The following is a 22112-nucleotide window of genomic DNA, read 5'->3' on the forward strand; positions in this document are numbered from 1 at the left end:
TCGATCTTTGCATGTGCGCAGAGATGTGTGTGAAAGTCAGAGCCAGTCAAATTATCCTGAACCTCAAAAGAGGGTGTTCCTCTTCCAACTTCCTTCTTCGGTTCTACGTGCTTTTCAAAGGAGAAGCTCCACCTGATGGCCAAGGGGAGAGCAAGGGGGCGCAGAGGCTTCTCGGGTGAAGTCTTCAAGGGCACCATTTGTGGCCACTGAGCTGGCCAGCCCTGCCAGGAGAGGAGGGGAGCTCTGAATCCTTGCCATGTGCTCTTCTGGCACACTCTTCACTCCCCTCCCACGCAGACCAGGATGGGTCTGAATTCTAAAAATGTATGTAATAGGAGGCCATGAAATTCTTGACCTTCAGCACCAGAGAGAGGAGGGAGGCTCCTTCATGCAAAAGGCATAATCCGTTGCTTTGTTTTGTTCTCTCTCTCTCTCCCCAGGTCCTCAATCCTTTTTACATTTTCCAGCTGTTCAGTGTGATCTTGTGGAGCACAGATGAATATTACTACTATGCAGCAGCCATTGTGATAATGTCTCTGATCTCTGTTGTTAGCTCACTGTATACCATCCGGAAGGTGAGTTCCAGGGCTGTTTTTGAGCGCCTGCCTGCCTGCTTACCTGTGGCAGGTGAGCTGCTGCCTCGGTACTCCCCTGGGGCTGGCATCCCAGCGGCAAACTTCCGCTTCCGTGGCCTGTTAAGGTTTGCTACTCTTGAGTACAACTTGACCCCCAACGGGTGGGGTTGTAGTCGGATGTTGACTCTTCTCCTTCCCAGCTGAGGGTGCGGCTCTGCAAACGCTTTGCAGCCTGCAGAGCTGAACCGGCGTAGCTTGAAATCTCCTCACGTGTTGTGACAGCTGCACATGGCGACTAGCGGAGGGTGGGAGGGAGGCAGTCTGAAGGGCAGCCAGGTCTTCTGAAAGATGTGTGACTCTTGTGGTGCAAAGTGTGGTCTGGGGGTGAACTAAGGGGCAGGGGAGGCCTTGCCCAATTCTGCCCAGCCCTCTCAGAGGGTGGCATCCAGGAAACTAGATCCGTCAGTGCAAGGATATAGGTGGGTGCTGTGGAACGTTCCCCAACTCCTTTCCTGGTGTCCCCCCCATTATGCCTGCCCCAGTCCTGCTCTGGGAGGTTTGGGGAGGAAGAGGAGAGGGAGGAGACGTTCCATGGGGCAGGCAGAAGCCTTTGCACTGATGGAGCTGTTTTGTTGGGGGGCGCCCAGAGTCCTTTGGGCGGCAGCAGTTGGGAAGAGAGAAGATTCGGAACTAGATTCCAGCACACAAAAATGGTGAAGATACCCATGTTGGCCCTAAGAAAAATGTCAAAATCCATAGCCGGGCAATACATCTGTTAGGGCAACCGAAATAGGGTGGGAGCTTTTGAGGTCCCAGAATGGAGCAGGGGGGAGGGGGAGGAGGAGGCAAGTGCCACTCGATGGCACCCCGGGCCCTGCAAGCCGCTCTGTGACGTTTGGATTGGCCTAATGCTGGCAATGCTCTGGCGAGTGTGTGGCAGAGGCGAGGGGGCTAGAGACTGAGCCAGCGACTCCTGGGGTTCAGGGCAGGGGGCAGTGCTGACCGGCGGGGGTTCAGGAGTCAGGACCACTCAGAGATGGAGGAAGAGGCTGATCAGGTGTGTGGGGGGGCACTGCTTCAGGGGAAGGGGCATTGGCCCCTTCCAGAACAGGCTGACCTCCTGCGACTTGCTCGGCATTTCTGCCAGCCACAAATCTCTCTCTTTCCCGGATAGGCCTCCTGTTTCTTGCTGCTGCTGCTGCTAGCAGGCTGCTTTCTTTCTCCGGGGCTCCACTTCCTCCACGGTGCTTGTGGGGTGGGGGGCAGTGATGCAGCTGGGAGTCACTGGCCCATCCCCTTAGTGCCCCTTGTGCTACTGACTAACGCCCCCCCCTTCTCTCCCCAGCAATACATGATGCTTCATGACTTGGTAGCTGCTCACAGCGTCATCCGGGTGTCGGTCAGCAGAGCAAACCAAGGTAGGTCGGGGGGGGGGGGGACCGTGGGAAAGTGGATCTGCCGCCTTCCTTGTGGGGAGGGGGGCTTCCTTGGAGGGAGGGGCAAGTTCTCTCCGGACATCTCTCCCAGGGGACTGTCCTGGCTGGGCCCAGGGGTGGGGTCTGGCCATAGTGGGCCCTCCAGGAAGCACCAGTGGAGTCCAACAGGCTGCAGACCCATTTCTCCCTGTATAGGGAAGTTTTTAATGTGTGATGTTTTACTGTGGTTTTACCATTTTTTGGAAGCTGCTCAGAGTGGCTGGGGCAACCCAGTAAGGTGGGCGGCAAGTGAATAAATAAGACTACAATCAGCTAAGTTTTACTTGCTGGTAATGCATTGAAATGAATAAGCAGGACTAAGTTAGGTCTGCTAATAGCAGGAGCTCTGTTCCGAGTAATACTTCCTTGCTCACTGGCTGAGGTCTCCAGGGAGAGGCTCTGCAGTGCCCCCTCCTGCAAAGGTGTTTTCAGTCTGCAGCCAACCTCCAACCATCCTTTCAGACTACAGTCTCTCTCTCTTGCATGGGCCCCTCTCTCTGTCTCTCTGTCTGTCTCTCCTGCCCCTTCTCCTAGCTGGGATGCGTGTTGTACTCCAACCTTGGATAGTGCTCCCTGTCCCAATCCCTGAGGGATCTCTCGTGGGCCAGGGGTCGCTCTCCTAGCAAGTAGCTTCCTTGGAGAGCCAGCCAGCCACCCTGGGCCCTTGGCCGAGCAGAAGAGCAGCCCGAGCAGCTGCCGGGCCAGGATCTCACCCTTTGCTTCTCCCCGGCCTCCAGGCGTGGAGGAGATCCTTTCCACGGAGCTGGTGCCTGGCGACGTCATTGTGGTCCCTCTGAACGGGATGATCATGCCTTGCGACGCGGTGCTCCTCAGCGGGACCTGCATCGTGAACGAGAGCATGCTGACAGGTAACGGGGAGGGCCCGGCGGGGCCCCAATCCGCAGCTGGGACCTGGGTGGTGCTGCTGGGGCTTGGGATCTCCGCCCTGTCAGCTGTGCCCTCGTCTCGTTGAAGGCGAAAGCGTTCCCGTCACAAAGACCAACCTGCCGAACCCGACGGAGGAGCCCAAGGGGGGCCTGGCGGACGAGGTGTACAGTCCCGAGGGGCACCGGAGGCACACCTTGTTCTGCGGCACGACCGTCATCCAGACCCGCTTCTACACCGGGGAGCTGGTCAAAGCCATCGTGGTCAGGACAGGTGAGACAGAGCCTTCTGCGCAGGCAGCAAGTGTGTGTGTGTGGGGATTTCTCTCTCTCCCTTGCTAAGCTGTGATGGCTCATGACAAGTTGCAGCATCCAACCTAGTCTGGTGCTGGCAGCTTTGTGCAGTGCTGAGGCCTCCCTCTGGCCTCCTCCCTCCTGCCCCTCCGATGCTGCCCTCAGGGAGCCTTTTATTGGCCCATGAGCTCAGGGTTGCCTGCCCTGAACGTACGAAGGTGCTGCTGGATCAGGCCCACAGTGGCAGCTGGATGCCTGTGGCAAACCAGCAAGCAAGGCCTGTCGCCTCCTGCAACCAGTTGGCAGAAGCATCGCTGCCCCCGACCATTGTGGCTGGCAGCCACCCCTAGCCCTCTCCTCCATGAAAGCTTCAGACTTGGAGGGCTCTTCCAGCCCTCCCTGCAGGTGCTATTCCGGATCATATCTGGGACCTTGTGCAGGCAGAGCAGGGGCGCTGAGCTGTGGCCTTGGGCCTGATCTCTCCAGAGGGCACTTGTTTTCTCCCTCCCTCGCCTCCTCACTCGAAGGAAGATCCGCATGTCTCCGTTGATGAAGCCCTTTCTCCTCCGTTGTAGCTCTGAGTGACTTGCGTGTCCTCGAAGGTGGGCTTTTGCTGCTGCTCTAGCAGGGGCTTCTGCTGCCTGGCCAGCCTGCCCAGAGACGGTCATAAAAAAATGCTGCCTTGGTTTTCTTGGGCCTTGTGCTTCTGATCCCGTCTCTGAAAGCCTCCTTGCTTCCTCCTAGGCTTCAGCACTTCTAAAGGGCAGCTGGTCCGCTCCATCCTGTATCCAAAGCCAACGGATTTCAAGCTCTACCGAGATGCCTACATGTTCCTGCTCTGCCTGGTGGGGGTGGCAGGGGTTGGCTTCCTCTACACCATTGTCATCAGCATTCTCCACAAGGTAGGAGGAGTCCCACCCCTTTTGTCTCCTGGCAGATCCATCACTGGCTGGGGGGGGGGCGGTTGCTTCAGCCCCCTCCTCCTTCACGGTCTCTAGGCAGAGCCGCATCTGGGCAAACGCCAAGCGAAGCTGTCTGGGGACGTGGCTTGTTCCTTCCCCTTGCCCAGCCATAGATGCAACACACCTGCCTCCCGCGTGGTTTTCTTGACCGAATCCGGAAAGCTCTCTGAAGAAATTGCCGACTCACATAGTTCCCGGTTGGTTGTGTTCAGCATAGATTGTCAGCTGTTAGTTTTGCTAGGGCTTCTTTTTGAAATACGGTGGTACCTTGGTTCCCGAACAGAAACAAACCAGCTCCCAAAGGCCGCAAACCTGGAAGTGTTCTGGTTTGCGAACATTTTTCAGAAGCTGAACGTCCAATGCAGCTTCCGCTTGTGTACAGGAAGCTCCTGCAGCCAATCAGAAGCCACACCTTGGTTTTTGAATGGTTTCAGGAGTCAAACGGACTCCTGGAATGGATTAAGTTCTAGAACCAATGTTCCGCTGTACCAGAAAGCAGTGCTACAGCCCCTGGCCCTCGGGTGCCTCCGGTGTGCGCAATGCTTGTTGCAAAACCTGCATCTCAGGAGCATGGAAAATGGCCTTCTCCCAGGTCTGCATAGCTGCCTGTCTGCTCCGGCAGATGGTGCTTCCGCAGGACCTCTGGCTGAGACGGGGGGGGGGGGGCTTCGTGCCAGCAGCTGCCTGGTTCTGGTACATTCCCCGCTTAAAGGAACGCTCCCCACCCCAGCTCCCAGTTCCCCTTGTTCCCCTGGCACAAGGTCTTGCCTGGGTGAAACGGTGCTGCTAGATCCGCAGGCTGCAGGTGTCCAAAGGCAACACAAAAGCATTTCTCGGAAATGCCTCTGGCGAAAGACGTGGGTGCTTGCCATAGCACCTGCTGCAGGAATCTCTCAGCGCAAGCGTTTGAAGGGCTGGCTGAACTGGACCCAGCCTGGCCTCTGGGCAGCCAGCGGTGAGTGACCCGCTCTCTCTTGGGTAGGCATACTAAGGCCTGGGGGCCGGATCTGGCCCAATTGCCTTCTAAATCCGGCCCGCGGATGATCCAGGAATCAGTGTGTTTTTACATGCGTAGAATGTGTCCTTTTATTTAAAATGCGTCTCTGGGTTATTTGTGGGGTGTAGGAATTCGTTCTCCCCCCCCAAATATAGTCTGGTCCCCCCCACAAGGTCTGAGGGACAGTGGACCGGCCCCCTCTGCTGGCCCCTGCTCTCCCTCATCTTCCTCCTCTCCTCCCGCAGGTCTCAGCCGACATCATCATCATTGAGTCTCTGGACATCATCACCATCACGGTGCCGCCCGCTCTTCCTGCCGCCATGACGGCGGGGATCGTTTACGCACAACGACGGCTGAGGAAGATTGGCATCTTCTGCATCAGCCCTCAGAGGATCAACATTTGCGGCCAGCTGAACCTCGTGTGCTTTGACAAGGTTGAGATCATTTGCCATTTTCCCTTGAGACATTCTGAGCTGAGTTCAGGATGAGGCTTCTGAGATCCTCCTGCCACAGACTTCAAGGGGGGGCTTGTGATGCTCAGTTGTGCGGAATGACGCAGACGGGTGCGTTGTCCTGAGCCGAGGCCATACCCAGGAAGGGGCAAATGTTGGACCCTGGCGTTTTTCTCCTTGCTTAGTTCCCCTCAGGAAGGTTCTGTGCAGGAGATTCATTCAGTAAGATCCCTGCAAAGAAGCAAGTCACAGAGAGAGCGCACTTGTGATGGGCGGGGATTAGGCGGCTTTCTCCAGCTTCGTTGCCCGACAGATGTGAAAATCTTTTAATAAGCATCAGGAGAGGGTTGATAACTTTTTGGGAAGCTTGTGCAGAAAGTAGCCAGGGAATTCTGACGTCACCCTGTGAAGAATTCCTTAGTGCATGTCTTTGGCCAGTGCCCAGATTCCCTCACAGCCTGCAGATGCCTGGTTTTGCTGAGGTGGGTGTTCTGTGAAGCTGCTGGGGGGTGGAAAAGGCTCTTGCCGTGCCCAGCTGGAATGGGAGGAAGGAAGGAGAAGTTGCTGGTCTCTGGTGGAGGCCCTGCAGGCCTGTGACGTCCTCTGGGGTGGCTGCTGGAGGGGAGGAGCCTAAGCAAAAGAAACAGCCAATAAGAGCCTGAATAGCTATTGCATGTAGAATGGCAGCGTGGGAAGGGACCCCGAGGGCCATCTAGACTGACCCTCTGCAGCGCAAGCGCTCCTTCCCCACTGCATCTGCGTGAGCTTGCCTCTGGGGGGGGGGTTGCCACGTATGCAGTCACTCAGAAACAGCCCTCCCCTTTCCGTGGGGCCTGCAGGTGTTTGGCGTTCTCCTCTTCCCTTTTAAGCCCCGTCCTTCATTCCGCTTGAGCGCGCAGGCGGAGTGGGAGGAGGACGGAGAGACCACAGAGCCATCTTCCTTTTTGCTGGGGGGGAAAGGAGAGGAGTTTGAAGTGGCACAGCTTAGAAGGAAAGGTTTTCGGTGCTTTTGTAAAACTCTTTGATGACTCCTCCTCTGAGGCTATTATAGCCACAAAAGCATGGCTTTATTTTTACTTTTTGGTTTTTTTCCAGGGCCCAGTGATCCTACCCTGCACCTCTTCCCTGCAGGGTCAGAACAAAGCAGGAGCAGCCAGGCCCTCTAATCTCTGAATGCCTTGCTTTTTGTTTCTAAAATTGTTTTTCCTCCAGAGCTGATCACAGACCTCCTTTGATTTAGGAAAAAACAACAAAGCGAGCCGAGGGGCAGGAGATGAGGGAGGGTTCACTGGGGGGAGTGGGCCTTGGAAAGCAAACCCTGCAGGGAGCTTGAATTCCTCCGGCTCTTCTTACGCAAGGCTAATTAATTTTAATGAATTGCACTTGCGTGTTCTGAGGGGCTTAGAGCTGGGCAGGTTGCCTGGGGCGAGTGTGGCGATGTCAAGGAAAGCCTTCCCTTCTGCTCTGCAGAACCTCTCCCTTCCACCCGCTGCTGCTTTAGGGATGGGAGGGAGGGGCAGGCCTTGCCAGGCTGACACATTCACTGCCCACCGGTGCCAGGCGGCAAGACCTTTGCCGCAGTCCTGCTCTTGGCCTTCTGTAGTTGCACAGGGCCAGCATTTGGAAATGCAGCCACTGCTGTTGGCACAGGGTGACTCCTGGGCATAGAATGTGATCCCTCTAAACTGGACTGGGGCAGAGGGGCGTCTGTCTGGCTCCCTCCCCTCCGAGGGTCCTGGCTAGTAGTTTCACAGCCTTGCAGCGGGTGCGAAAATAATTGAAACTCGGGTGTGAGGAAGGTGAAGTATTTGCAGAAGCTCCCCTTTTCCTTCTCTTTTGGCCTCCCGCTACGTTAGCCCACAGGGCCAGGGGCTCCCTTTTGGTTTCCAGGTCGGCCTGCTTCCTTTGGGGTTAGTCCTGTGCCTCTAGACGCATTTTGAGACGGCGCTCCCTGTGCTTAGGCAAGTGGCCAAAGACTTTGCTCAGTATCTCTGGCTCTGCTTTTCACGTGTTCCTTTTCCCCTCCACAGACAGGCACCCTTACCGAAGACGGCCTGGATCTCTGGGGAATCCAGAGGGTTGAAAACGCTCGGTAAGCTGCTTACGTGGAACGTCGCCCGCCTTGGGGGCTTTCTAGCTGTTAAAATAGGGCCCTCAGGCCAAACCAAAAGGGCACTCTCCTCTTGGCAAGCACCCAGTTCCTCTCCCAGGCTCCTCATCTGGTCCTGCTCTGCTCTGCCAGGTGCCAGGGCTGCCCATCAGAGGATGCCAGGGGAGCCCCTTGAAATTGCAGGATACAAGGCAGTTTGCAACATAAAAAAACAAAATGAACACACAGAATATGTAATGTAGTAACAAAAAAGCAACATGCCCTGCCCCCCGGCCAAAAAGCCCCACAATTAAAAAGCCATAGGTTCATTTAACCAGCCCAAGGCCTGGGAGAAGACCAACATGTTCCCCTTGCTCCCAGGTATGTAGTGAAGGCTGCAGGCTGCAGGCAAGCCTCCCTGGGGAGAGCATCTCACAAGTGGGAGCCACTGCAGAAAAGGCCTCCTCTTGCCACCCCATGGCCCCTTGTCTCTAAACCAGTGGTGCCCATAGGGGGTGACAGTACTTCCTGGGGTGGGATTCCCTAGGGGGCGCTAAGCGGCAAGGGGGCAGCTGGAGGTGTGAATGACTCTCAGACCTTGAAAAGCTGGCAACCCTAGATCAAGTTCATCAGTTTTGTTGACTTGATTGAACTGTGTAGCTTTAGATGGCTTTTGAATAAATGTGCAATTAATTGTTGCTGTTACAAATTTTACAGTGTTCCTCTCTTCCTTAGTGGGAATAATGCTTTTTATAGGGTAGGGGGCACAGGAGATGAGTCTGTGGAACTGGGGGTGTGGCGGCCCCAGAAATCTCAGCAACCGAACTCCTCTGTAATGCTTGCGTCATCAGTTGCTGGAAGCTGGAGGAGGGGAGGGCGCTGCTCCTGTGCCAAATCCTTCCTGTGGTTTTCCCTTGGGGGCTTCCGTCTGGCCCCTGTGAGAGCAGGATGACAGAGAATGTGGGCCTCCTTTGCCTGATCCTGCAGGCTCTTCTACTGGTCTCAAGTTCAGCTGGTGCCCTCGCAAAGCTCTGTGTTGGTTCCAGATAGAATTTATCCAGCTTTTTTGCTGAGTGGAATTTGGCTTTTCTATCGGTCTAGTCTGGAGGCCTAGGGAGGGAATCGGACCTTCCCAGAACCAGCTCACCTGGCTTGTGAATGACGCTGTCTTCCCAATCTTCTTCTTTTTTGGCATCTAGTTTCCTTTTGCCAGAGCAAAGCGCTTGCAGCGAGAGCCTCGTCAAGTCACCTTTCATTGCCTGCATGGCAACCTGTCACTCCCTGACCAAAATCGATGGAGTCCTTTCAGGAGATCCGCTTGACTTGAAGATGTTTGAAGCCACTGGATGGGTGAGAAGCTGGCAGTTCTCCTTTTGCCTGCAGTTTGGTTTGGGGTTTCAGACTCCACAGGTGCAAATGAGGCATGGGTTTTAAGTGTAGGTCTGTGGCTAAGGGGCAAGATGTCAGTAAAATGAATAAATATGCAGCTAGTTCTCTTTGCGGTCCACATCTTGGGATGCCCGAAGCTTTGCAAGGCAGCAGGGCCACCCGAGCCGTTGATTCCACCCCTGAAAGGCCATAGGGTGGGATTCACCTTAAGGAAGTGGACTCCCACACCAACCTTGGCGGGGGGTGGCGATCAGGAGAACCCGCAGAGCAGCACACAGTGGGAGGAAGTGGTGGGTTGTTCCATCTGGCAAGAGGAAAGGGACGTTCTGTTGGAAAATTCCATTCCACCTTCAGTTGCAGACATGGAACTGTTGCATGTCACATGTCTGTTTACATACCAGCCACCTTGCTGGGAACCTCGGTTGTGTGTATGGCTTTTGCTTTTCCCTGTCTCGCTGAGAGAGACGACATGTTTCTTTGTCCTGATTTATGATGAATACATCCGTAATTGTAGTATGCTCCCACAAGCCTCAGGCCTGTTCTGTGTGCGCAAGTCGCTCGGCTGATATAGTGTGCCCTGGCTGTGAAGCCTGGGTTGCTGATTTACGTCGGAGCAGAGGCAGATGGGTCTTTGCAGCGGGACGGCTGGAAGGAGACGATCCGGCTGGGGCTAGCCAGCTGGCCTTGCAACCCTCTGCATGCCGACACGTTCTTCACGCAGCGCAGAGTTAGACTGTGGAACTCCCTCCCACAGGAGGGAGTGCTGCCACCAACTTGGGATGGCTTTAAAAGAGGATTGGACCATGACACGGAGGAAGGGGATTCCTGGATGGCTCTGCTCTGCCTCCACGGTGCTTCTGAATCCCGGTTGCTGGAAACCCCTGCAGGGGGAGAGAGATCCTCTTGGGCTCCGCTTGCTGCTTGCAGGTTTCACACAAGAGGCACCTGCTGGGCCAGAACAGGATGCTGGCCGGGAGGCGGTTGGGGGTCCCCCCCTTTGACCTGATCCGGCTGGGCTCCTCTCTTACGCTCCTCACAGTTGGAAGAGGGCGTCTCTCACACATGCGCTTCCTTCCTTCAGATTCTCGAAGAAGCGACGGAGGAGGAAACCGCCCTCCACAACCGCATCATGCCCACCGTGGTCCAGCCACCCAAGCAGCTTCTTCCCGACCCAAAGCCGGCAGCCGACAAGGACATGGTAGTTCTGCACAGAGCTTTCCCCCGCCTTGCCCCCTCCTCCCTCAAAGCGGGCTGGACCCTGGAGCCAGGGGCCTTCCTTGGCCAGGGAGCTGCAGTCGCCCAGCAGACCTGTGGTCTCTTGCCACACGGCTGACCAGTCCAGTTGTGGGGGGCGTTATCGGGGGGGGGCGTGTCCTGGGCCTTTCCCTATAGATGTCTCTCAGAGGAACCCGATGGTTGGAGGATGGGGTGGGGGCTGGGAAAATGCTGGCTGGGCAGCTGACAGGAAGCTTCTTTGAGCGTCCAACGCTGGAGAAGCTCAGCTGCCTCCTCGTTCTTCTGGAAAGCAGTTGGCGCCTTGTTTAGGGAAGCTTTTAAGGTTTAATAGGTTATTGTATTTTAGTGTTTTGTTGGAAGCCGCCCAGAGTGGCTGGGGAAACCCAGCCAGATGGGCAGGGTATAAATAATAAATTATCATTATCATTATTATTATTGATAGTAATGATTTTATTTTTTCTGTCCCCTCTCCTCCCACCCCCTTTGCAGGAGCTCTTTGAACTTTCGGTGAGTGTTCTCTCTCCCTCTCTCTCTCTCCGCTTCTCTTCTTGCCCCCTTCCCTTCCTCTTCCCCCTTGTGCTGCTGAGCAGGCCCTGACTCCCCCCCTTCCTTTCGCTCGGTTAGGCCAGTTACGAGATTGGCATCGTGCGGCAGTTTCCCTTTTCCTCCGCTCTGCAACGGATGTGCGTGGTGGCCAGAGCCCTCGGGCAGAAGAGGATGGATGCCTATGCCAAAGGGGCTCCGGAGGTGGTTGCCGGACTGTGCAAGCAAGAGACAGGTAAAGGGAGAGAGGGCTCCTTCCTCCCTCCCCCAAACCTTCACTTGAAAGGTGCTTCTTCTGATCCCTTTCCTTCCAATCCCCTTCCAGTGCCGGTGGATTTCGAGAGGGTGTTGGAAGAGTACACCAGGCAGGGCTTCCGTGTCATTGCCCTGGCTCACAGGAGGCTGGAATCCAAACTTACCTGGCACAAGGTCCAGAATGTCGCCCGGTAAGTTGGCATCCCAGAGCAACGCAGTCCCGCCTGGCAGGAGCGCTGGGATGGTGGGACTCTGGAGTGAGCGGGGGGGCAGGTGCCCATTGGAAGCCGTGTGACTCCCTAGCCCTGCGGTGGGTCACAGGCGGCCTCTTCTCTCTTCCTTGGGGCGCTTGGCCCTCCTTCCCCTTTACACCTTCCCAAGCACCTCGTGGGCAGCCTCTGATCCCTGAGATTTCGCTTTTAAGCAAAAAGCCACCAACAGAGCTGTTTCCCACCAATTTGTCCAGTTAATTCAGTTTTTGAAAGACGCCTAAGCTAGTGTTGAGTGTTGGCCCATGGTGTTGCTTTTGTCAAGAGCCATCACAAGGCTCGGCCTCAGGCATTGGCGGGCAACACTGCTTTGCATAATGCCCTGCTTGTGGGATTCGCACCCGCTGCCCATCCACTTCTAGGCCAAGTTCAAGGTTTTGGGGTTTAGGACGCACGTCCCTGCACAGGTTCCTTAAGGGACCTCCTTTTCCCTCGGCCATCGGGTCCCGTGGGGGAAGGTCTGACCTTGAAAGGCCTAACATGGCAGAGTCCCACTTTGCAGTAGCTGGGAGGAGGGCTTTCCGATGCACCTGCCCCTGGTCTGTGGAACCCTCTCCAGAAACAATGGGAGACACGTTTGTTCTGTCCACCTTGTCTAGCTCAATGAAAAGGTCTCTGCCATTTTTGTATTGTTGCTGAGTCTTTAGGGTGGTAGTACTACTTTTTAAACTGCCTTTTTAATTTTAAATCTTATGATATACTTGTAGATCACAATGAGATGCATGTAAAAGGGAATTCTTTAATAATAATAATAATAATAATAATAGTAGTAGTAGTAGTAGTAGTAGTAGTAGTAGTAGTAGTAGTAACAGGTCTTTACTGCCTTTTCACCCAGTTTGGACAGAGCCTTTGGAGCTGTTTTTGCTGCCATGAATAATGTGTTGGCATTTGCAAATTGTCCCCTGAGTGACTTTTTCCTTGCAGTGCATCAGGCCCTGGAGGGAACTGTAGTTTTCCTAATGGTTTTTGTCTGCATTTTCTTTCTTTCTTTCTTTCTTTCTTTCTTTCTTTCTTTCTTTCTTTCTTTCTTTCTTTCTTTCTTTCTTTCTTTCTTTCCATCTCTCTCTCTCTCTCTCTCTCTCTCTCTCTCTCTCTCTCTCTCTCTCTCCCCCCCCCCCCCCCCGTTTTGCTGCAGAGATGCCATTGAGGGCAACATGGATTTCCTGGGTTTAATTGTCATGCAGAATAAGCTCAAGCAAGAAACCCCAGCGGTGCTTGAAGTTCTGCACAAAGCCAATATCCGCACAGTCATGGTTACAGGTTGGTGAGCTGCTGTTATGAAGCCATTTGGGGCTGCCAGTGCCTCAGCCAGGCCAGGGGCTCTGCGTTGTTCTTCTTGTTGGTGATGTTGTTGCTGCTGGAGTTTCCATTCCAGCGCAGCCCCCTGCAGCCGAGCTCTCTGGGTGGCCCCCTCCCCGAGCCAGACTCAGAGCCCCTCCGCCCCCCTCCCCAAGCCTCTCCATCTTCTTCTGTCTACAAAGGCAGAAGCAGGTGGGGTGGAGGGCGCTCCTTGTGCAGTCGCGGAGCAGGGCTGTGTAGTCCAGAGAGAGGTGCTGCACTGAGATGAATGGAGCAACCTTCTGTCAGCGGTTCCTTTCCTGTGATCCCTGCATTGCGGCGGGTTGGGCTAGATGACCCCCAGGTCCCTTTCAGCTTTGCAATTTTGTGATCCTTCGAGATTGCAAACGGAAACGAGGAAACAGCTGGCCCAGAAGGGTGGAGGGAGGGATGGCAGAGCGTAAAGAATTAGAAGGGCGAGGAGGGGCTGGCCAGGAGGGGAAACCGAGGCCCAGCGAAGCATGCCGTGCTTTTTCTCCGCAGGTGACAACATGCTGACGGCCATATCTGTGGCCAGGGACTGTGGGATGATTCTACCTCAAGAAAAGGTGATCATTGCTGAAGCCCTGCCCCCCAAGGACGGCCAGACCGCCAGGATCAACTGGCATTATGCAGATGCCCTCGCCAAAGGCACCGATTCCCCACCAGCCATTAACTCGGAGGTAACGGCAGAGCTCTGTCGGTCACGGGGAGGGGGGGGGAGTTGCTGTTCTTCCTCCCACCCAACCCATGTTGTGGTTGCTTGGAGCCCAGAGTTATTTATTCATTCATTTATTCCACAACATTTAAACACAGCATAATTGTAAAAAGAACTCAAAGCAGTTTACAAAAAACAGACAGACAAAAAGATCAAGAAAAAATGCAGCAGTACTTTAAAATGTACAAAAAATTAAAATATTAAAACAAGATGAAAATGTGATCAGCTTTCTAAGTAGATCTGGGTAGGCTTGCCTAAGCAAGGATGTTTTTAGTCCAGTGAAGGCGTCTGCCTGAGGTCCAAAGTGTAGGAGCTGCAAGACTAAATGATCGGTTTCTTGCAAGTGCAAACTACCGTATTTTTCACTCTATAGGACGCACCCGACCATAGGACGCACCTTGTTTTAGAGGGGGAGAACAAGAAAAAAAAATTCTCTCCCTCTCTGCTCAGCGCCCCTTCAGCGAAGCGGCAGGAGAAACGGAGCCCCTTCCATTTCTCCTCCCGCTTGGCTGAAGGGGTGCTACGCAGCTCTCCCTCTCTGCTGAAGCCAGGAGAGTCTTGCTCTCCCGGCTTCAGCAAAAGGAACCTGAGGCCTCCGGAACGCAGCGGAAACTCGAGCTGCGCTCCGAAGGCTTCAGGCGGCTATCCCTGAAGCCTGGAGAGCGAGAGGGGCCGGTGTGCACCAACCCCTCTCACTCTCCAGGCTTCAGCGAAAGCAACATGTAGCCTCCGGAGCACGGAGGGAGCGCTCCCTCTGCGCTTCGGAGGCTTCGCGTTGCTATTGCTGATGCCAAGGAGCCTGCATTCGCTCCATAGGACGCACACACATTTCCCCTTCATTTTTGGAGGGGGAAAAGTGAGTCCTATAGAGCAAAAAATACGGTAAGTCTAAAGTGCCCCGGGAGAGCTGCCAGGTCTGTGGGTCAGGCGGCTCGAGGGGCGCATGTGGGGTCAGGCCATCTCATAGGTGAACTGGTCCCAAGTTGTGAAGGGCCTTCTATGCTAATTGTAATGCCGTGAACTTGGCCCGGTAGCAAATGGGCAGCCAGTGCCGATCTCTGAGCCCAGGGGTTCTCTGCAGACAAGGCCTCCCTCCTGACAGCCGTGCTTCTGCAGCATTCAGCACGGACGGCAGCATGGAAGGTGAAGGTGAAGGCCTATTTTAAGACGGCCCCCGGCCCTTGCAGCTTCTCCTTTTCCAAAGGTGTTCCTCGTAGCATTGCTTAACTGTTTGCCAGAGGAAATTGGCAGCCGTTTCTCAGGTGAGCCTGCAAGCTGATGACCCCTGCTGTTTTGTCGCAGGATATCCCCGTCAAATTGCCCCCCGAGAGACTTGAGGACCCCCACGTGACCAAGTACCACTTTGCGATGAACGGGAAGTCCTTTGCTGTCATCCAGGAGCATTTCCAGGACCTCGTCCCAAAGGTCTGTATCTGGAGCAGCTCTCGGGGTGGCCAGAGTCGGGGGCAAAACTCCCATCGCCGGGAGATGAGCGGGAGGGGGATCATGAAACGTCTCTTCTAACTTCCTAGTTCACTCTGTCACGGGGCACAGACAACCAGAGGGGGCATTTCCCCTCCTCCCCCCACTTTTCTGATGTCTCAAATAGAAAGAAACAGATGAGATGATGACTTTTGCAGAAGAACACTTAATATTCTGTTTCCTCCCAGGATGGAGCAGGAGCTTTTGAGAGCTCTGTGCTGCTGTTTCTGCCCATTGCAGCGTCGCGTGAACCTCAGTATTGCTCTGACAGCCATCTTGGCTGTGTAACCAGAGCTGAATGCTAACCAAGTTCATGTTGCCTAACTAAAAGGCAAAGTTTAAGTTTGGGAGCTGCTAAGAATAAGCTAACCCTGCTGCATAAAAAGCTGAAGTTCCCATGTCTCCACCCTGCGCCCCCTTTTCTAGAAACCTTCAGGAAGCTTCCAGGCGAAGTGGTTGCATCACGACAACACACTTGCCAGGCCTCCTGTGTGGCTTGCCACTGAATAGCCGTGTTGACCAGTAGCCACTGATAGCCACCTCCCACCCCCAGTTTGTCTCACTCTTTAAAAAGCCATGCAACTAAGCCACCAGCTGGCCTGTGGCAGCAACATCTGCAAGTCCATGATGCATTTTGCATGTAGGAAAGTCCTCTTCTCCCTCCTGAGTCTCCTGCCAGCCCTGTTGCATTGGCCAGCCCAGAGTTATTCATTCATTTATTTCTGTCCCACCTTTTCCCCCAAGGAGGAAATAATAATAATAATAATAATAATAATAATAATAATAATAATAATAATAATAATAAGCCACCTTGAACTCCTTGGAAAATGGGTGGGGTAGAAATGAAAGAAATAATAATAATAATTTTACTATTTATATGCTCCCACTCTGGGAGGCTCCCAACAAAATATTAGAAACACAATAAAACATCAAACATTAAAAACCTCCCTATACAGGACTGCCTTCAGAAATAGTAATAATTTTTTATTATTTATATGGCACATGTTCTTCCTCCCCCCAAACAAAAATTAATACAACAACCCTGTGAGGTGGGCTAGGTTGAGAGGCAGTGGCTGGTCCCCAAGGTGGCCCAGTGGGGGGATTTGAACCCTGGTCTCCCAGGTCCTAGCCTGACCCTCCAGCCTCTACACCCCACAGAGACCCTCTTTCCCTAAACGAAAATGCCTTGGTCTTTCCTCCCTGGGAGGGTTTTGGTTCTCCTTCTCTGCACTTTCCCCAGCAATCCCCTTTGAGGCACCAGGGCTGTGCCCCGTGTTTCGAGAAGCATTGCGGGAGTTTCCCAGAGTGTGAAATGCGTCCCTGCCCTCGAAATGCTTGATCTGTGCCCCCCCCCATTTTAATTACGTTGCTGAGAGCCCCCCTCCCCTGTTTTCCAGCTTGTGTTGCATGGCACAGTGTTTGCCCGCATGGCACCAGACCAGAAAACCCAGCTGGTGGAGGCTTTGCAAAACGTAGAGTAAGTATCCCTCTGATTTTGACGCTGCTGCTGCTTTGACCCGACTCTTCAGGCAGCCCCAAAGCTTCATAAAATGCTGTAGCCGCAGGTCTCTGGTTTAAAGGTGAGGGTTGCCCTTCAGGGAGAAACCACACACCGAGTTAGGGGTGTTGCCCCTGCCCTCTGGGCCAGGGAGGCAGGAGCCGGTCTCCAGAGGTCAGCCCAGGCCACACCCCTGACCTCTTCCCAATCGGGGATCAAGCTTCAGCCTGCTTGGGGGCCGGTTGGCCAGTCCACTTGGCACCAAAGGGCCACTCTTTAAGAATCTGCCCCTGCCCTTCCCCACAGTGCCTGCTCCCTGAGTTGTTGTGTCCTGTCTCTGGGGGGGCGGGGGGGAGACATGCTGGAGCTGCTCTCCCCTGGACAAGCGCAATGCGAAGAAGAGGGCCGTGGGTCTTTCTCGAGTCAGAAGGGTCAGGCAGAAGACCTTGCCCACCACTCGCACGTGGTGCTTGATGCCATGCGGAGCTCTCTGGCGCCCTCTGACGGGCACAGCAGCACAGCCCTCTTGGGGAAAATGCATCCAAGTTTCAGTTTCTTACTGAATGAGTCATTACCCAAAGCGTTAGATGACATTTTTGTGAACTGGAACCTGCTGTGGAACTGATGTCAGAAGCCCATTTCAGCTCAGCTCCTTGAGAGCGTAGTGAGAGCCTCCTGGATGAGGCTGGTGGCCCAGCCACTCCAGCGTCCTCTTCTCTCAGCGGCCACCCAGATGCCTCCAGACGCCATCAAAGTGAGTTTCGTAGTTTAAGTCTGTGCCGTGTTCTGAATCCTCCAGCATTTGGCTTCATTGGACAGAAGGAGAAAACACGTCTCTATCCACTTTCTCGATGCCATGCATAATGTTATACTTTTTGGCCCCCTCAAACACTGTAACGGCTCCTTGCTGTGAAGAGAGGGGTCTGGGGGCCTTGCGTCCCGGCCTGTGTTGCAGAGAAGGCTTGTCACTCTGGCAGTGGCTTTGCCAAGCAGCCGTGCCCCCTTGCCTGGCTCTGTGGGAGCCTGGAGCAGGACTGCCAGCCAGCGTGGAGGCCTCTCTCTCTCGCTCCAGGGGGCACCAGCGCTCTTCCTCTTCACCCTCTCTGGCTGCCCGGCTGCCCCTCACCCAACGATGCCAGGCAGCCCTGCTTCTTCATCACAGCCAACAGCGGTGATTTGGGCAGCAGCTTCTCGTCTGCTTTCTTGCATGTAAATGTGATTTTAAAAGGCGCTTCTCTGGGTGTGCCCTGTTCTGAGGCCCAGGTTTCTCTTCCCGCTGGGAGTAACACCCTGGAACCATCTTTGCTGCAGCTCAGGATTCCCAGGCCCTGGTCCTGGTCCCCAGCCCAGAAGCGGGCTCGGGGGGGGGGGGGCTTGCCTTTGGGCCAAAATGCTGTGGGGTCCTGGCTCTCCCTTGCTTCTTCACACAACGCATGGTGAAACTATGGAACTCCTTCCCACTGGGGGCAGGGATGGCCACCAACTTGGGTGAATTATAAGAGGAGGAGGAGGCAGATTCATGGAGAGGACTAGCAGTGGCCCCTAGCCAGGAAGCCAGCGAGGGGATAGTTGCTCTTGGCCTGGGGTCCTGCTGGCGGGTTTCCCATTGAGGCCCTTGTTGGAACAGGTGGGCTGCCTTCGGCTGGTGGGGCAGATTCCTCTTGCCTTCTCACGTTCTCCCCCTCTCTGCTCTTGCAGTTACTACGTGGGCATGTGTGGCGACGGGGCAAACGACTGCGGGGTGAGTAGCCTCTTCCGTTTCCACGCGATTCTCACCCGCGGCTCATTCGCTGCACCGGGAGAATTAACCCTTTCCTTTCTGCTCCGTTTGCGACTGGGCAGGCACTGAAGAGGGCGCACGGTGGCATTTCCCTCTCGGAGCTGGAGGCCTCTGTGGCGTCTCCCTTCACCTCCCGGACGCCCAGCATCTCCTGCGTGCCAAGCCTGATCAGGTAAGGGCCGCTTGGAGGGTCTTTCAGGTCCCACCTGGGCACAGCAGCCCCCTCCCTGAGAGGTGGGGGTGCCAGCCAAGAAGAGGGCCCGGTGGAGGAAGTCCTTTCCCTTTGGGGAGGGATGCCAGGTCAGGGTGCTGCGTAGCCTCTCGCCAGCCTGAAGGGCGGCAGCAGCAACCGAAGCCCAGCACAGAATAGCCATGGGTGGTCAAGCCCCACTGGGGGTCCTGTGTCCAGTTCTGGGCACCTCCGTTTAAGAAGAATATCAGTGCAGCTGAAGGATCCTTGGCAGGTGGCTATCCAGCTTCTCTTTAGAAACCTCCAGCGAAGGAGAGTCCGGCCTTTCCAGGGAGTCCATTCCCCTGCCCACCAGGAAGTTCTTCCTAAGCTCTTACCTGGCCTCAGGTGTGCAGGTCTTGACTCACCTGGATTTCTTTGTCTTCACAGGGAAGGCCGGGCTGCTTTAATAACCTCCTTCTGTGTGTTCAAATTCATGGCTTTGTACAGTATCATCCAGTACGTCAGTGTCACCCTGCTGTATTCTGTGAGTATTTGAGTCCCCCCCCCCCATGGTGGGGCTTCCCAACATTGAGTGTGTATGTGAAGCTCTTCTTCTCTCCCTTTGATTGGCTCCGAGGCACGAGCTCCCACCCCCTTCCCTCCTCCACTCTCACCTGATAGGCCCTGAACAGGTGAGGAACAGGAGGGAGAGTTTCACGGCCATCTTTGCCCCCCCCCCATGGCTCATCCCTTGTGCAAAGTCTGTGGCCTTCTTTGCTTCTCTCTCATCTCCGTTTCAACCAGAAATGCTTCATGGCAGGTGGTGAAATGGGTTGGGGGGAAATCGCCTTGCAGAAGGCCTCTGAGCAGGTTCCCGGCGGAGGTGGGACGTGAGCCCCCGAGGTTCCAAGAAGCCCTTTCGCTTGCCTCCAGGGCATAAAAGAAACCTGCTTTCATCCCCTCTGAAATCCCCCTTGTTCTTCCTTTGCAGATCCAGAGCAACCTGGGAGATTTCCAGTTCCTCTTCATTGATCTCGCAATAATTTTGGTGGTGGTCTTCACCAGTGAGTATCCGTCTCCCCGCCTCCCTCACCAGCCTTAGCAGCTTGCAGAGTTGTGAGTTCTGCAGAATTCCTTGTGAAGCTGATGCACAGGAAACAAGTCATACCCTTAGAAAAGGGGAGGCAACAAGCGATTTTGCAGCTGGAGATCCCAAACCCAGAATCCCGACTCCTTGCCCAATTCTGGTGTGTGGTTTCAGGGGAAAAGGGGGGCTTCAAAATTCAAGTTTCTACGTGTCACCATGGCTCCTTTCCAGCCCCCCCCCCCCCTTTGCAGGTAGCCTTGTGCTCCTGAGTTTGCCTGGTTTACTTGGTGCAGAGCTTTGCTCGGGGGCTGTGTGTTGGTTCTCCCTTTGGGTCTCAGCGCCTTCTCTCTCCCCAGTGAGCCTGAATCCTGCCTGGAAGGAGCTTGTGGCTCAGAGGCCGCCCTCCGGCCTCATCTCGGCTCCCCTCCTCTGCTCCGTCCTCTCCCAGATCCTCATCTGCCTTGGCTTCCAGACCCTGGGCTTCCTGTGGGCCAGGCAGCAGCCCTGGTATGAGACCTGGACCCCTCACTCAGAGTAAGTTGCCCCAGGGGGCCACGGCAGGGGCAGGAGAGTTTCACTTTGGAATCTGTGGGACCCCACCTGCCCTTTGCGGACCACATCCCTTTTGGTGATGGAGGATGTGGGGGGGGGGGTGCTCCAGGAGGAACCATCTCAAAAGCGCCTGCCTCTTAATTTTGTTTATTTCTTATTTCATAAAATTTATGTACCACTTGATTGTATATATAAGAAAAAGCCTCAAAGTGGTTTGCAGAAAGAGTAAACATTTATTTATTTATTTATTCATTTATTTCGACTCCATGGTAGTCTGTCTCAGAAGATAAGGGAGGAGTGGGCCTCTGATTTAAAATACTCAAAGAGATTAAAATGACCACAACTTTCCAGGCATCTGGACAGGCTTGTCTAAACAAGATGGTTCAGAGTCCAACAGAGGTGCCTGTTTGATCTCCATAGGCAGGGAGTTCCGTAGGGCAGCTGCTGCCACACTAAATGATCTGAGTTCTTACAGATGAAGAGTGGGGGCCCTGTAGCAGCGCCACCTTCCACCGAGCGAAGCGATGGAGGGGGTGCAGGTGGGGTCAGGCGATCTCGCAGGTAGACTGGTCCCAAGTTGTTAAGGGCTTATGTACTAATAGCAACACACTGGGTCCAGTAAACAGTAAAAGTAGCAATCATAGTAATAATAATACTTTATTTTATTTTGTCTTAGCTAGTGGGGGCATCTTTTTACTTGCTCAAAGTTGTGTTTTTTTTAATTGATTGATCTAATATAGCTAATTGCAGCCCTTGAAACGATAGACTTCCTTTCTTTAAGGACATTTAGGAGTGAGTTTGACCCGGCAGCTCTCTGGGCCCTGCTGGCCTAGTCTCCTCTTGCTGGAGAAGCACCGAGAGAGAGATAGACAGACAGACAGACAGCGTGTTAGAGATGCTCTAATTCCAGCCCCCCCCCGACCAGCCCATCCCTATAGAAGGAAGAAGATGAAGAAGATTGGTAAAGCAAATTAGTGAACTATGCAGGACATACTAGATAATTTGAAACCCAAGAAAGAAAAAGGACATTGATTTTTAAAAGAGGAAATTCTTAATGCATACCTTGCAGGCTTGGTGTATAGGCTTTTACACTGGTTGAACTTTTAAAAGTCACTTGTAACAAGATGAATAAGGTTTTAAAATTGGACTGTTAAGAATGTAAGACTTTATGGATGTGCATGAATAAGCATAAAATAATGGAACCAGGAGGGGGAGTGGAGGGAAGTCAATTTGATGTATGATTTAAATTTTTGATTGTGATGGGGTTTTTTTTGGTTTTTTGTTATTATAAAATTTTATATATATAAAAAAATAAAACTAATTCCTTCCCCCCCCCCCCGACTTGGGTTTTGCAGCGCCTGCAGTGTTTCTAGGGGTCCCTTTGCCAACGCCTCTCAGCCCAAGAACAAGACCCTCCACGACGAGCACAACATCAGGAACTACGAGAACACGACGGTCTTCTTCATCTCCAGCTTCCAGTACCTCATTGTCGCTGTGGCCTTTTCCAAAGGGAGGCCCTTCAGGCAGCCTTGCTACAAAAACTGTAGGTGTACCAGAGTTTGGCCTTGGACGGAGAAGGGCCCCCGAGCCAGAGCAGCGCTGATGGGCAAGCAGGATGGGAGGGGGCATTTCCTGCAGGCGCCCTCGCCCTCCGTGGGGTTCAGCTTCCTTGCAGAGGAGGTGCTGCCATTCTTTGATGCCCCCTGCCCTGGAGAGAGAGCAGCAGTTGGGCTCTTGCCTCTCTGCTGGCGGAATTGCTGCAGGAAAAGGGCAGAAAATGCCTGGGATTAGAGGAGCAGAAAGGAGCTATTAAAGGGCCTGTCCAAAGACCCGTCTCTCTTATATATTGTGTATATTAAAATGGATAGCCGCTTTATCTTGTCAAAGGCAAAAAACAGCAACCTCCAGCCAGCCAAGACTCCACATAGATACATTAGAAGCAAGGGGGGCAGGAAATCTAATGCATTAAGAACACCCCACCCACATCTGAGAGGCCACAGATACAGACTAAAGGCCTGGTTATAGAGTGTTTTTTTCTCCTGGCGTCTAAAGAGAAATAGGGAGGAGCAGTCCGCAAGTGGGGAGC

The 22112-nt window shown here is 54.0% G+C and overlaps 1 protein-coding gene across 6 annotated transcripts in view; it reads left to right on the forward strand.

Annotated features, from left to right (window-relative positions):
* Positions 1 to 22112, forward strand: part of ATP13A3 (ATPase 13A3) — a 45306-nt gene that overhangs the window by 16269 nt on the left and 6925 nt on the right. For all 6 annotated transcript variants that reach the window (XM_081189975.1, XM_081189972.1, XM_081189973.1 and 3 more), the window contains exons 8-29: positions 441 to 575; positions 1921 to 1993; positions 2788 to 2919; positions 3026 to 3208; positions 3973 to 4130; positions 5433 to 5621; positions 7670 to 7731; positions 8928 to 9078; positions 10199 to 10315; positions 10843 to 10860; positions 10978 to 11131; positions 11222 to 11342; positions 12556 to 12680; positions 13242 to 13420; positions 14758 to 14880; positions 16335 to 16414; positions 18134 to 18176; positions 18278 to 18387; positions 18835 to 18931; positions 19379 to 19451; positions 19831 to 20008; positions 21382 to 21569. In XM_081189975.1, the coding sequence (XP_081046101.1) occupies positions 441 to 575; positions 1921 to 1993; positions 2788 to 2919; positions 3026 to 3208; positions 3973 to 4130; positions 5433 to 5621; positions 7670 to 7731; positions 8928 to 9078; positions 10199 to 10315; positions 10843 to 10860; positions 10978 to 11131; positions 11222 to 11342; positions 12556 to 12680; positions 13242 to 13420; positions 14758 to 14880; positions 16335 to 16414; positions 18134 to 18176; positions 18278 to 18387; positions 18835 to 18931; positions 19379 to 19451; positions 19831 to 20008; positions 21382 to 21569 (2689 nt within the window). The remainder of the gene's footprint in view (positions 1 to 440; positions 576 to 1920; positions 1994 to 2787; positions 2920 to 3025; positions 3209 to 3972; positions 4131 to 5432; positions 5622 to 7669; positions 7732 to 8927; positions 9079 to 10198; positions 10316 to 10842; positions 10861 to 10977; positions 11132 to 11221; positions 11343 to 12555; positions 12681 to 13241; positions 13421 to 14757; positions 14881 to 16334; positions 16415 to 18133; positions 18177 to 18277; positions 18388 to 18834; positions 18932 to 19378; positions 19452 to 19830; positions 20009 to 21381; positions 21570 to 22112) is intronic.

Source organism: Podarcis bocagei (genome assembly GCF_964188305.1).
Source record: "Podarcis bocagei genome assembly, chromosome: 4".
NCBI lineage: Eukaryota > Metazoa > Chordata > Lepidosauria > Squamata > Lacertidae > Podarcis > Podarcis bocagei.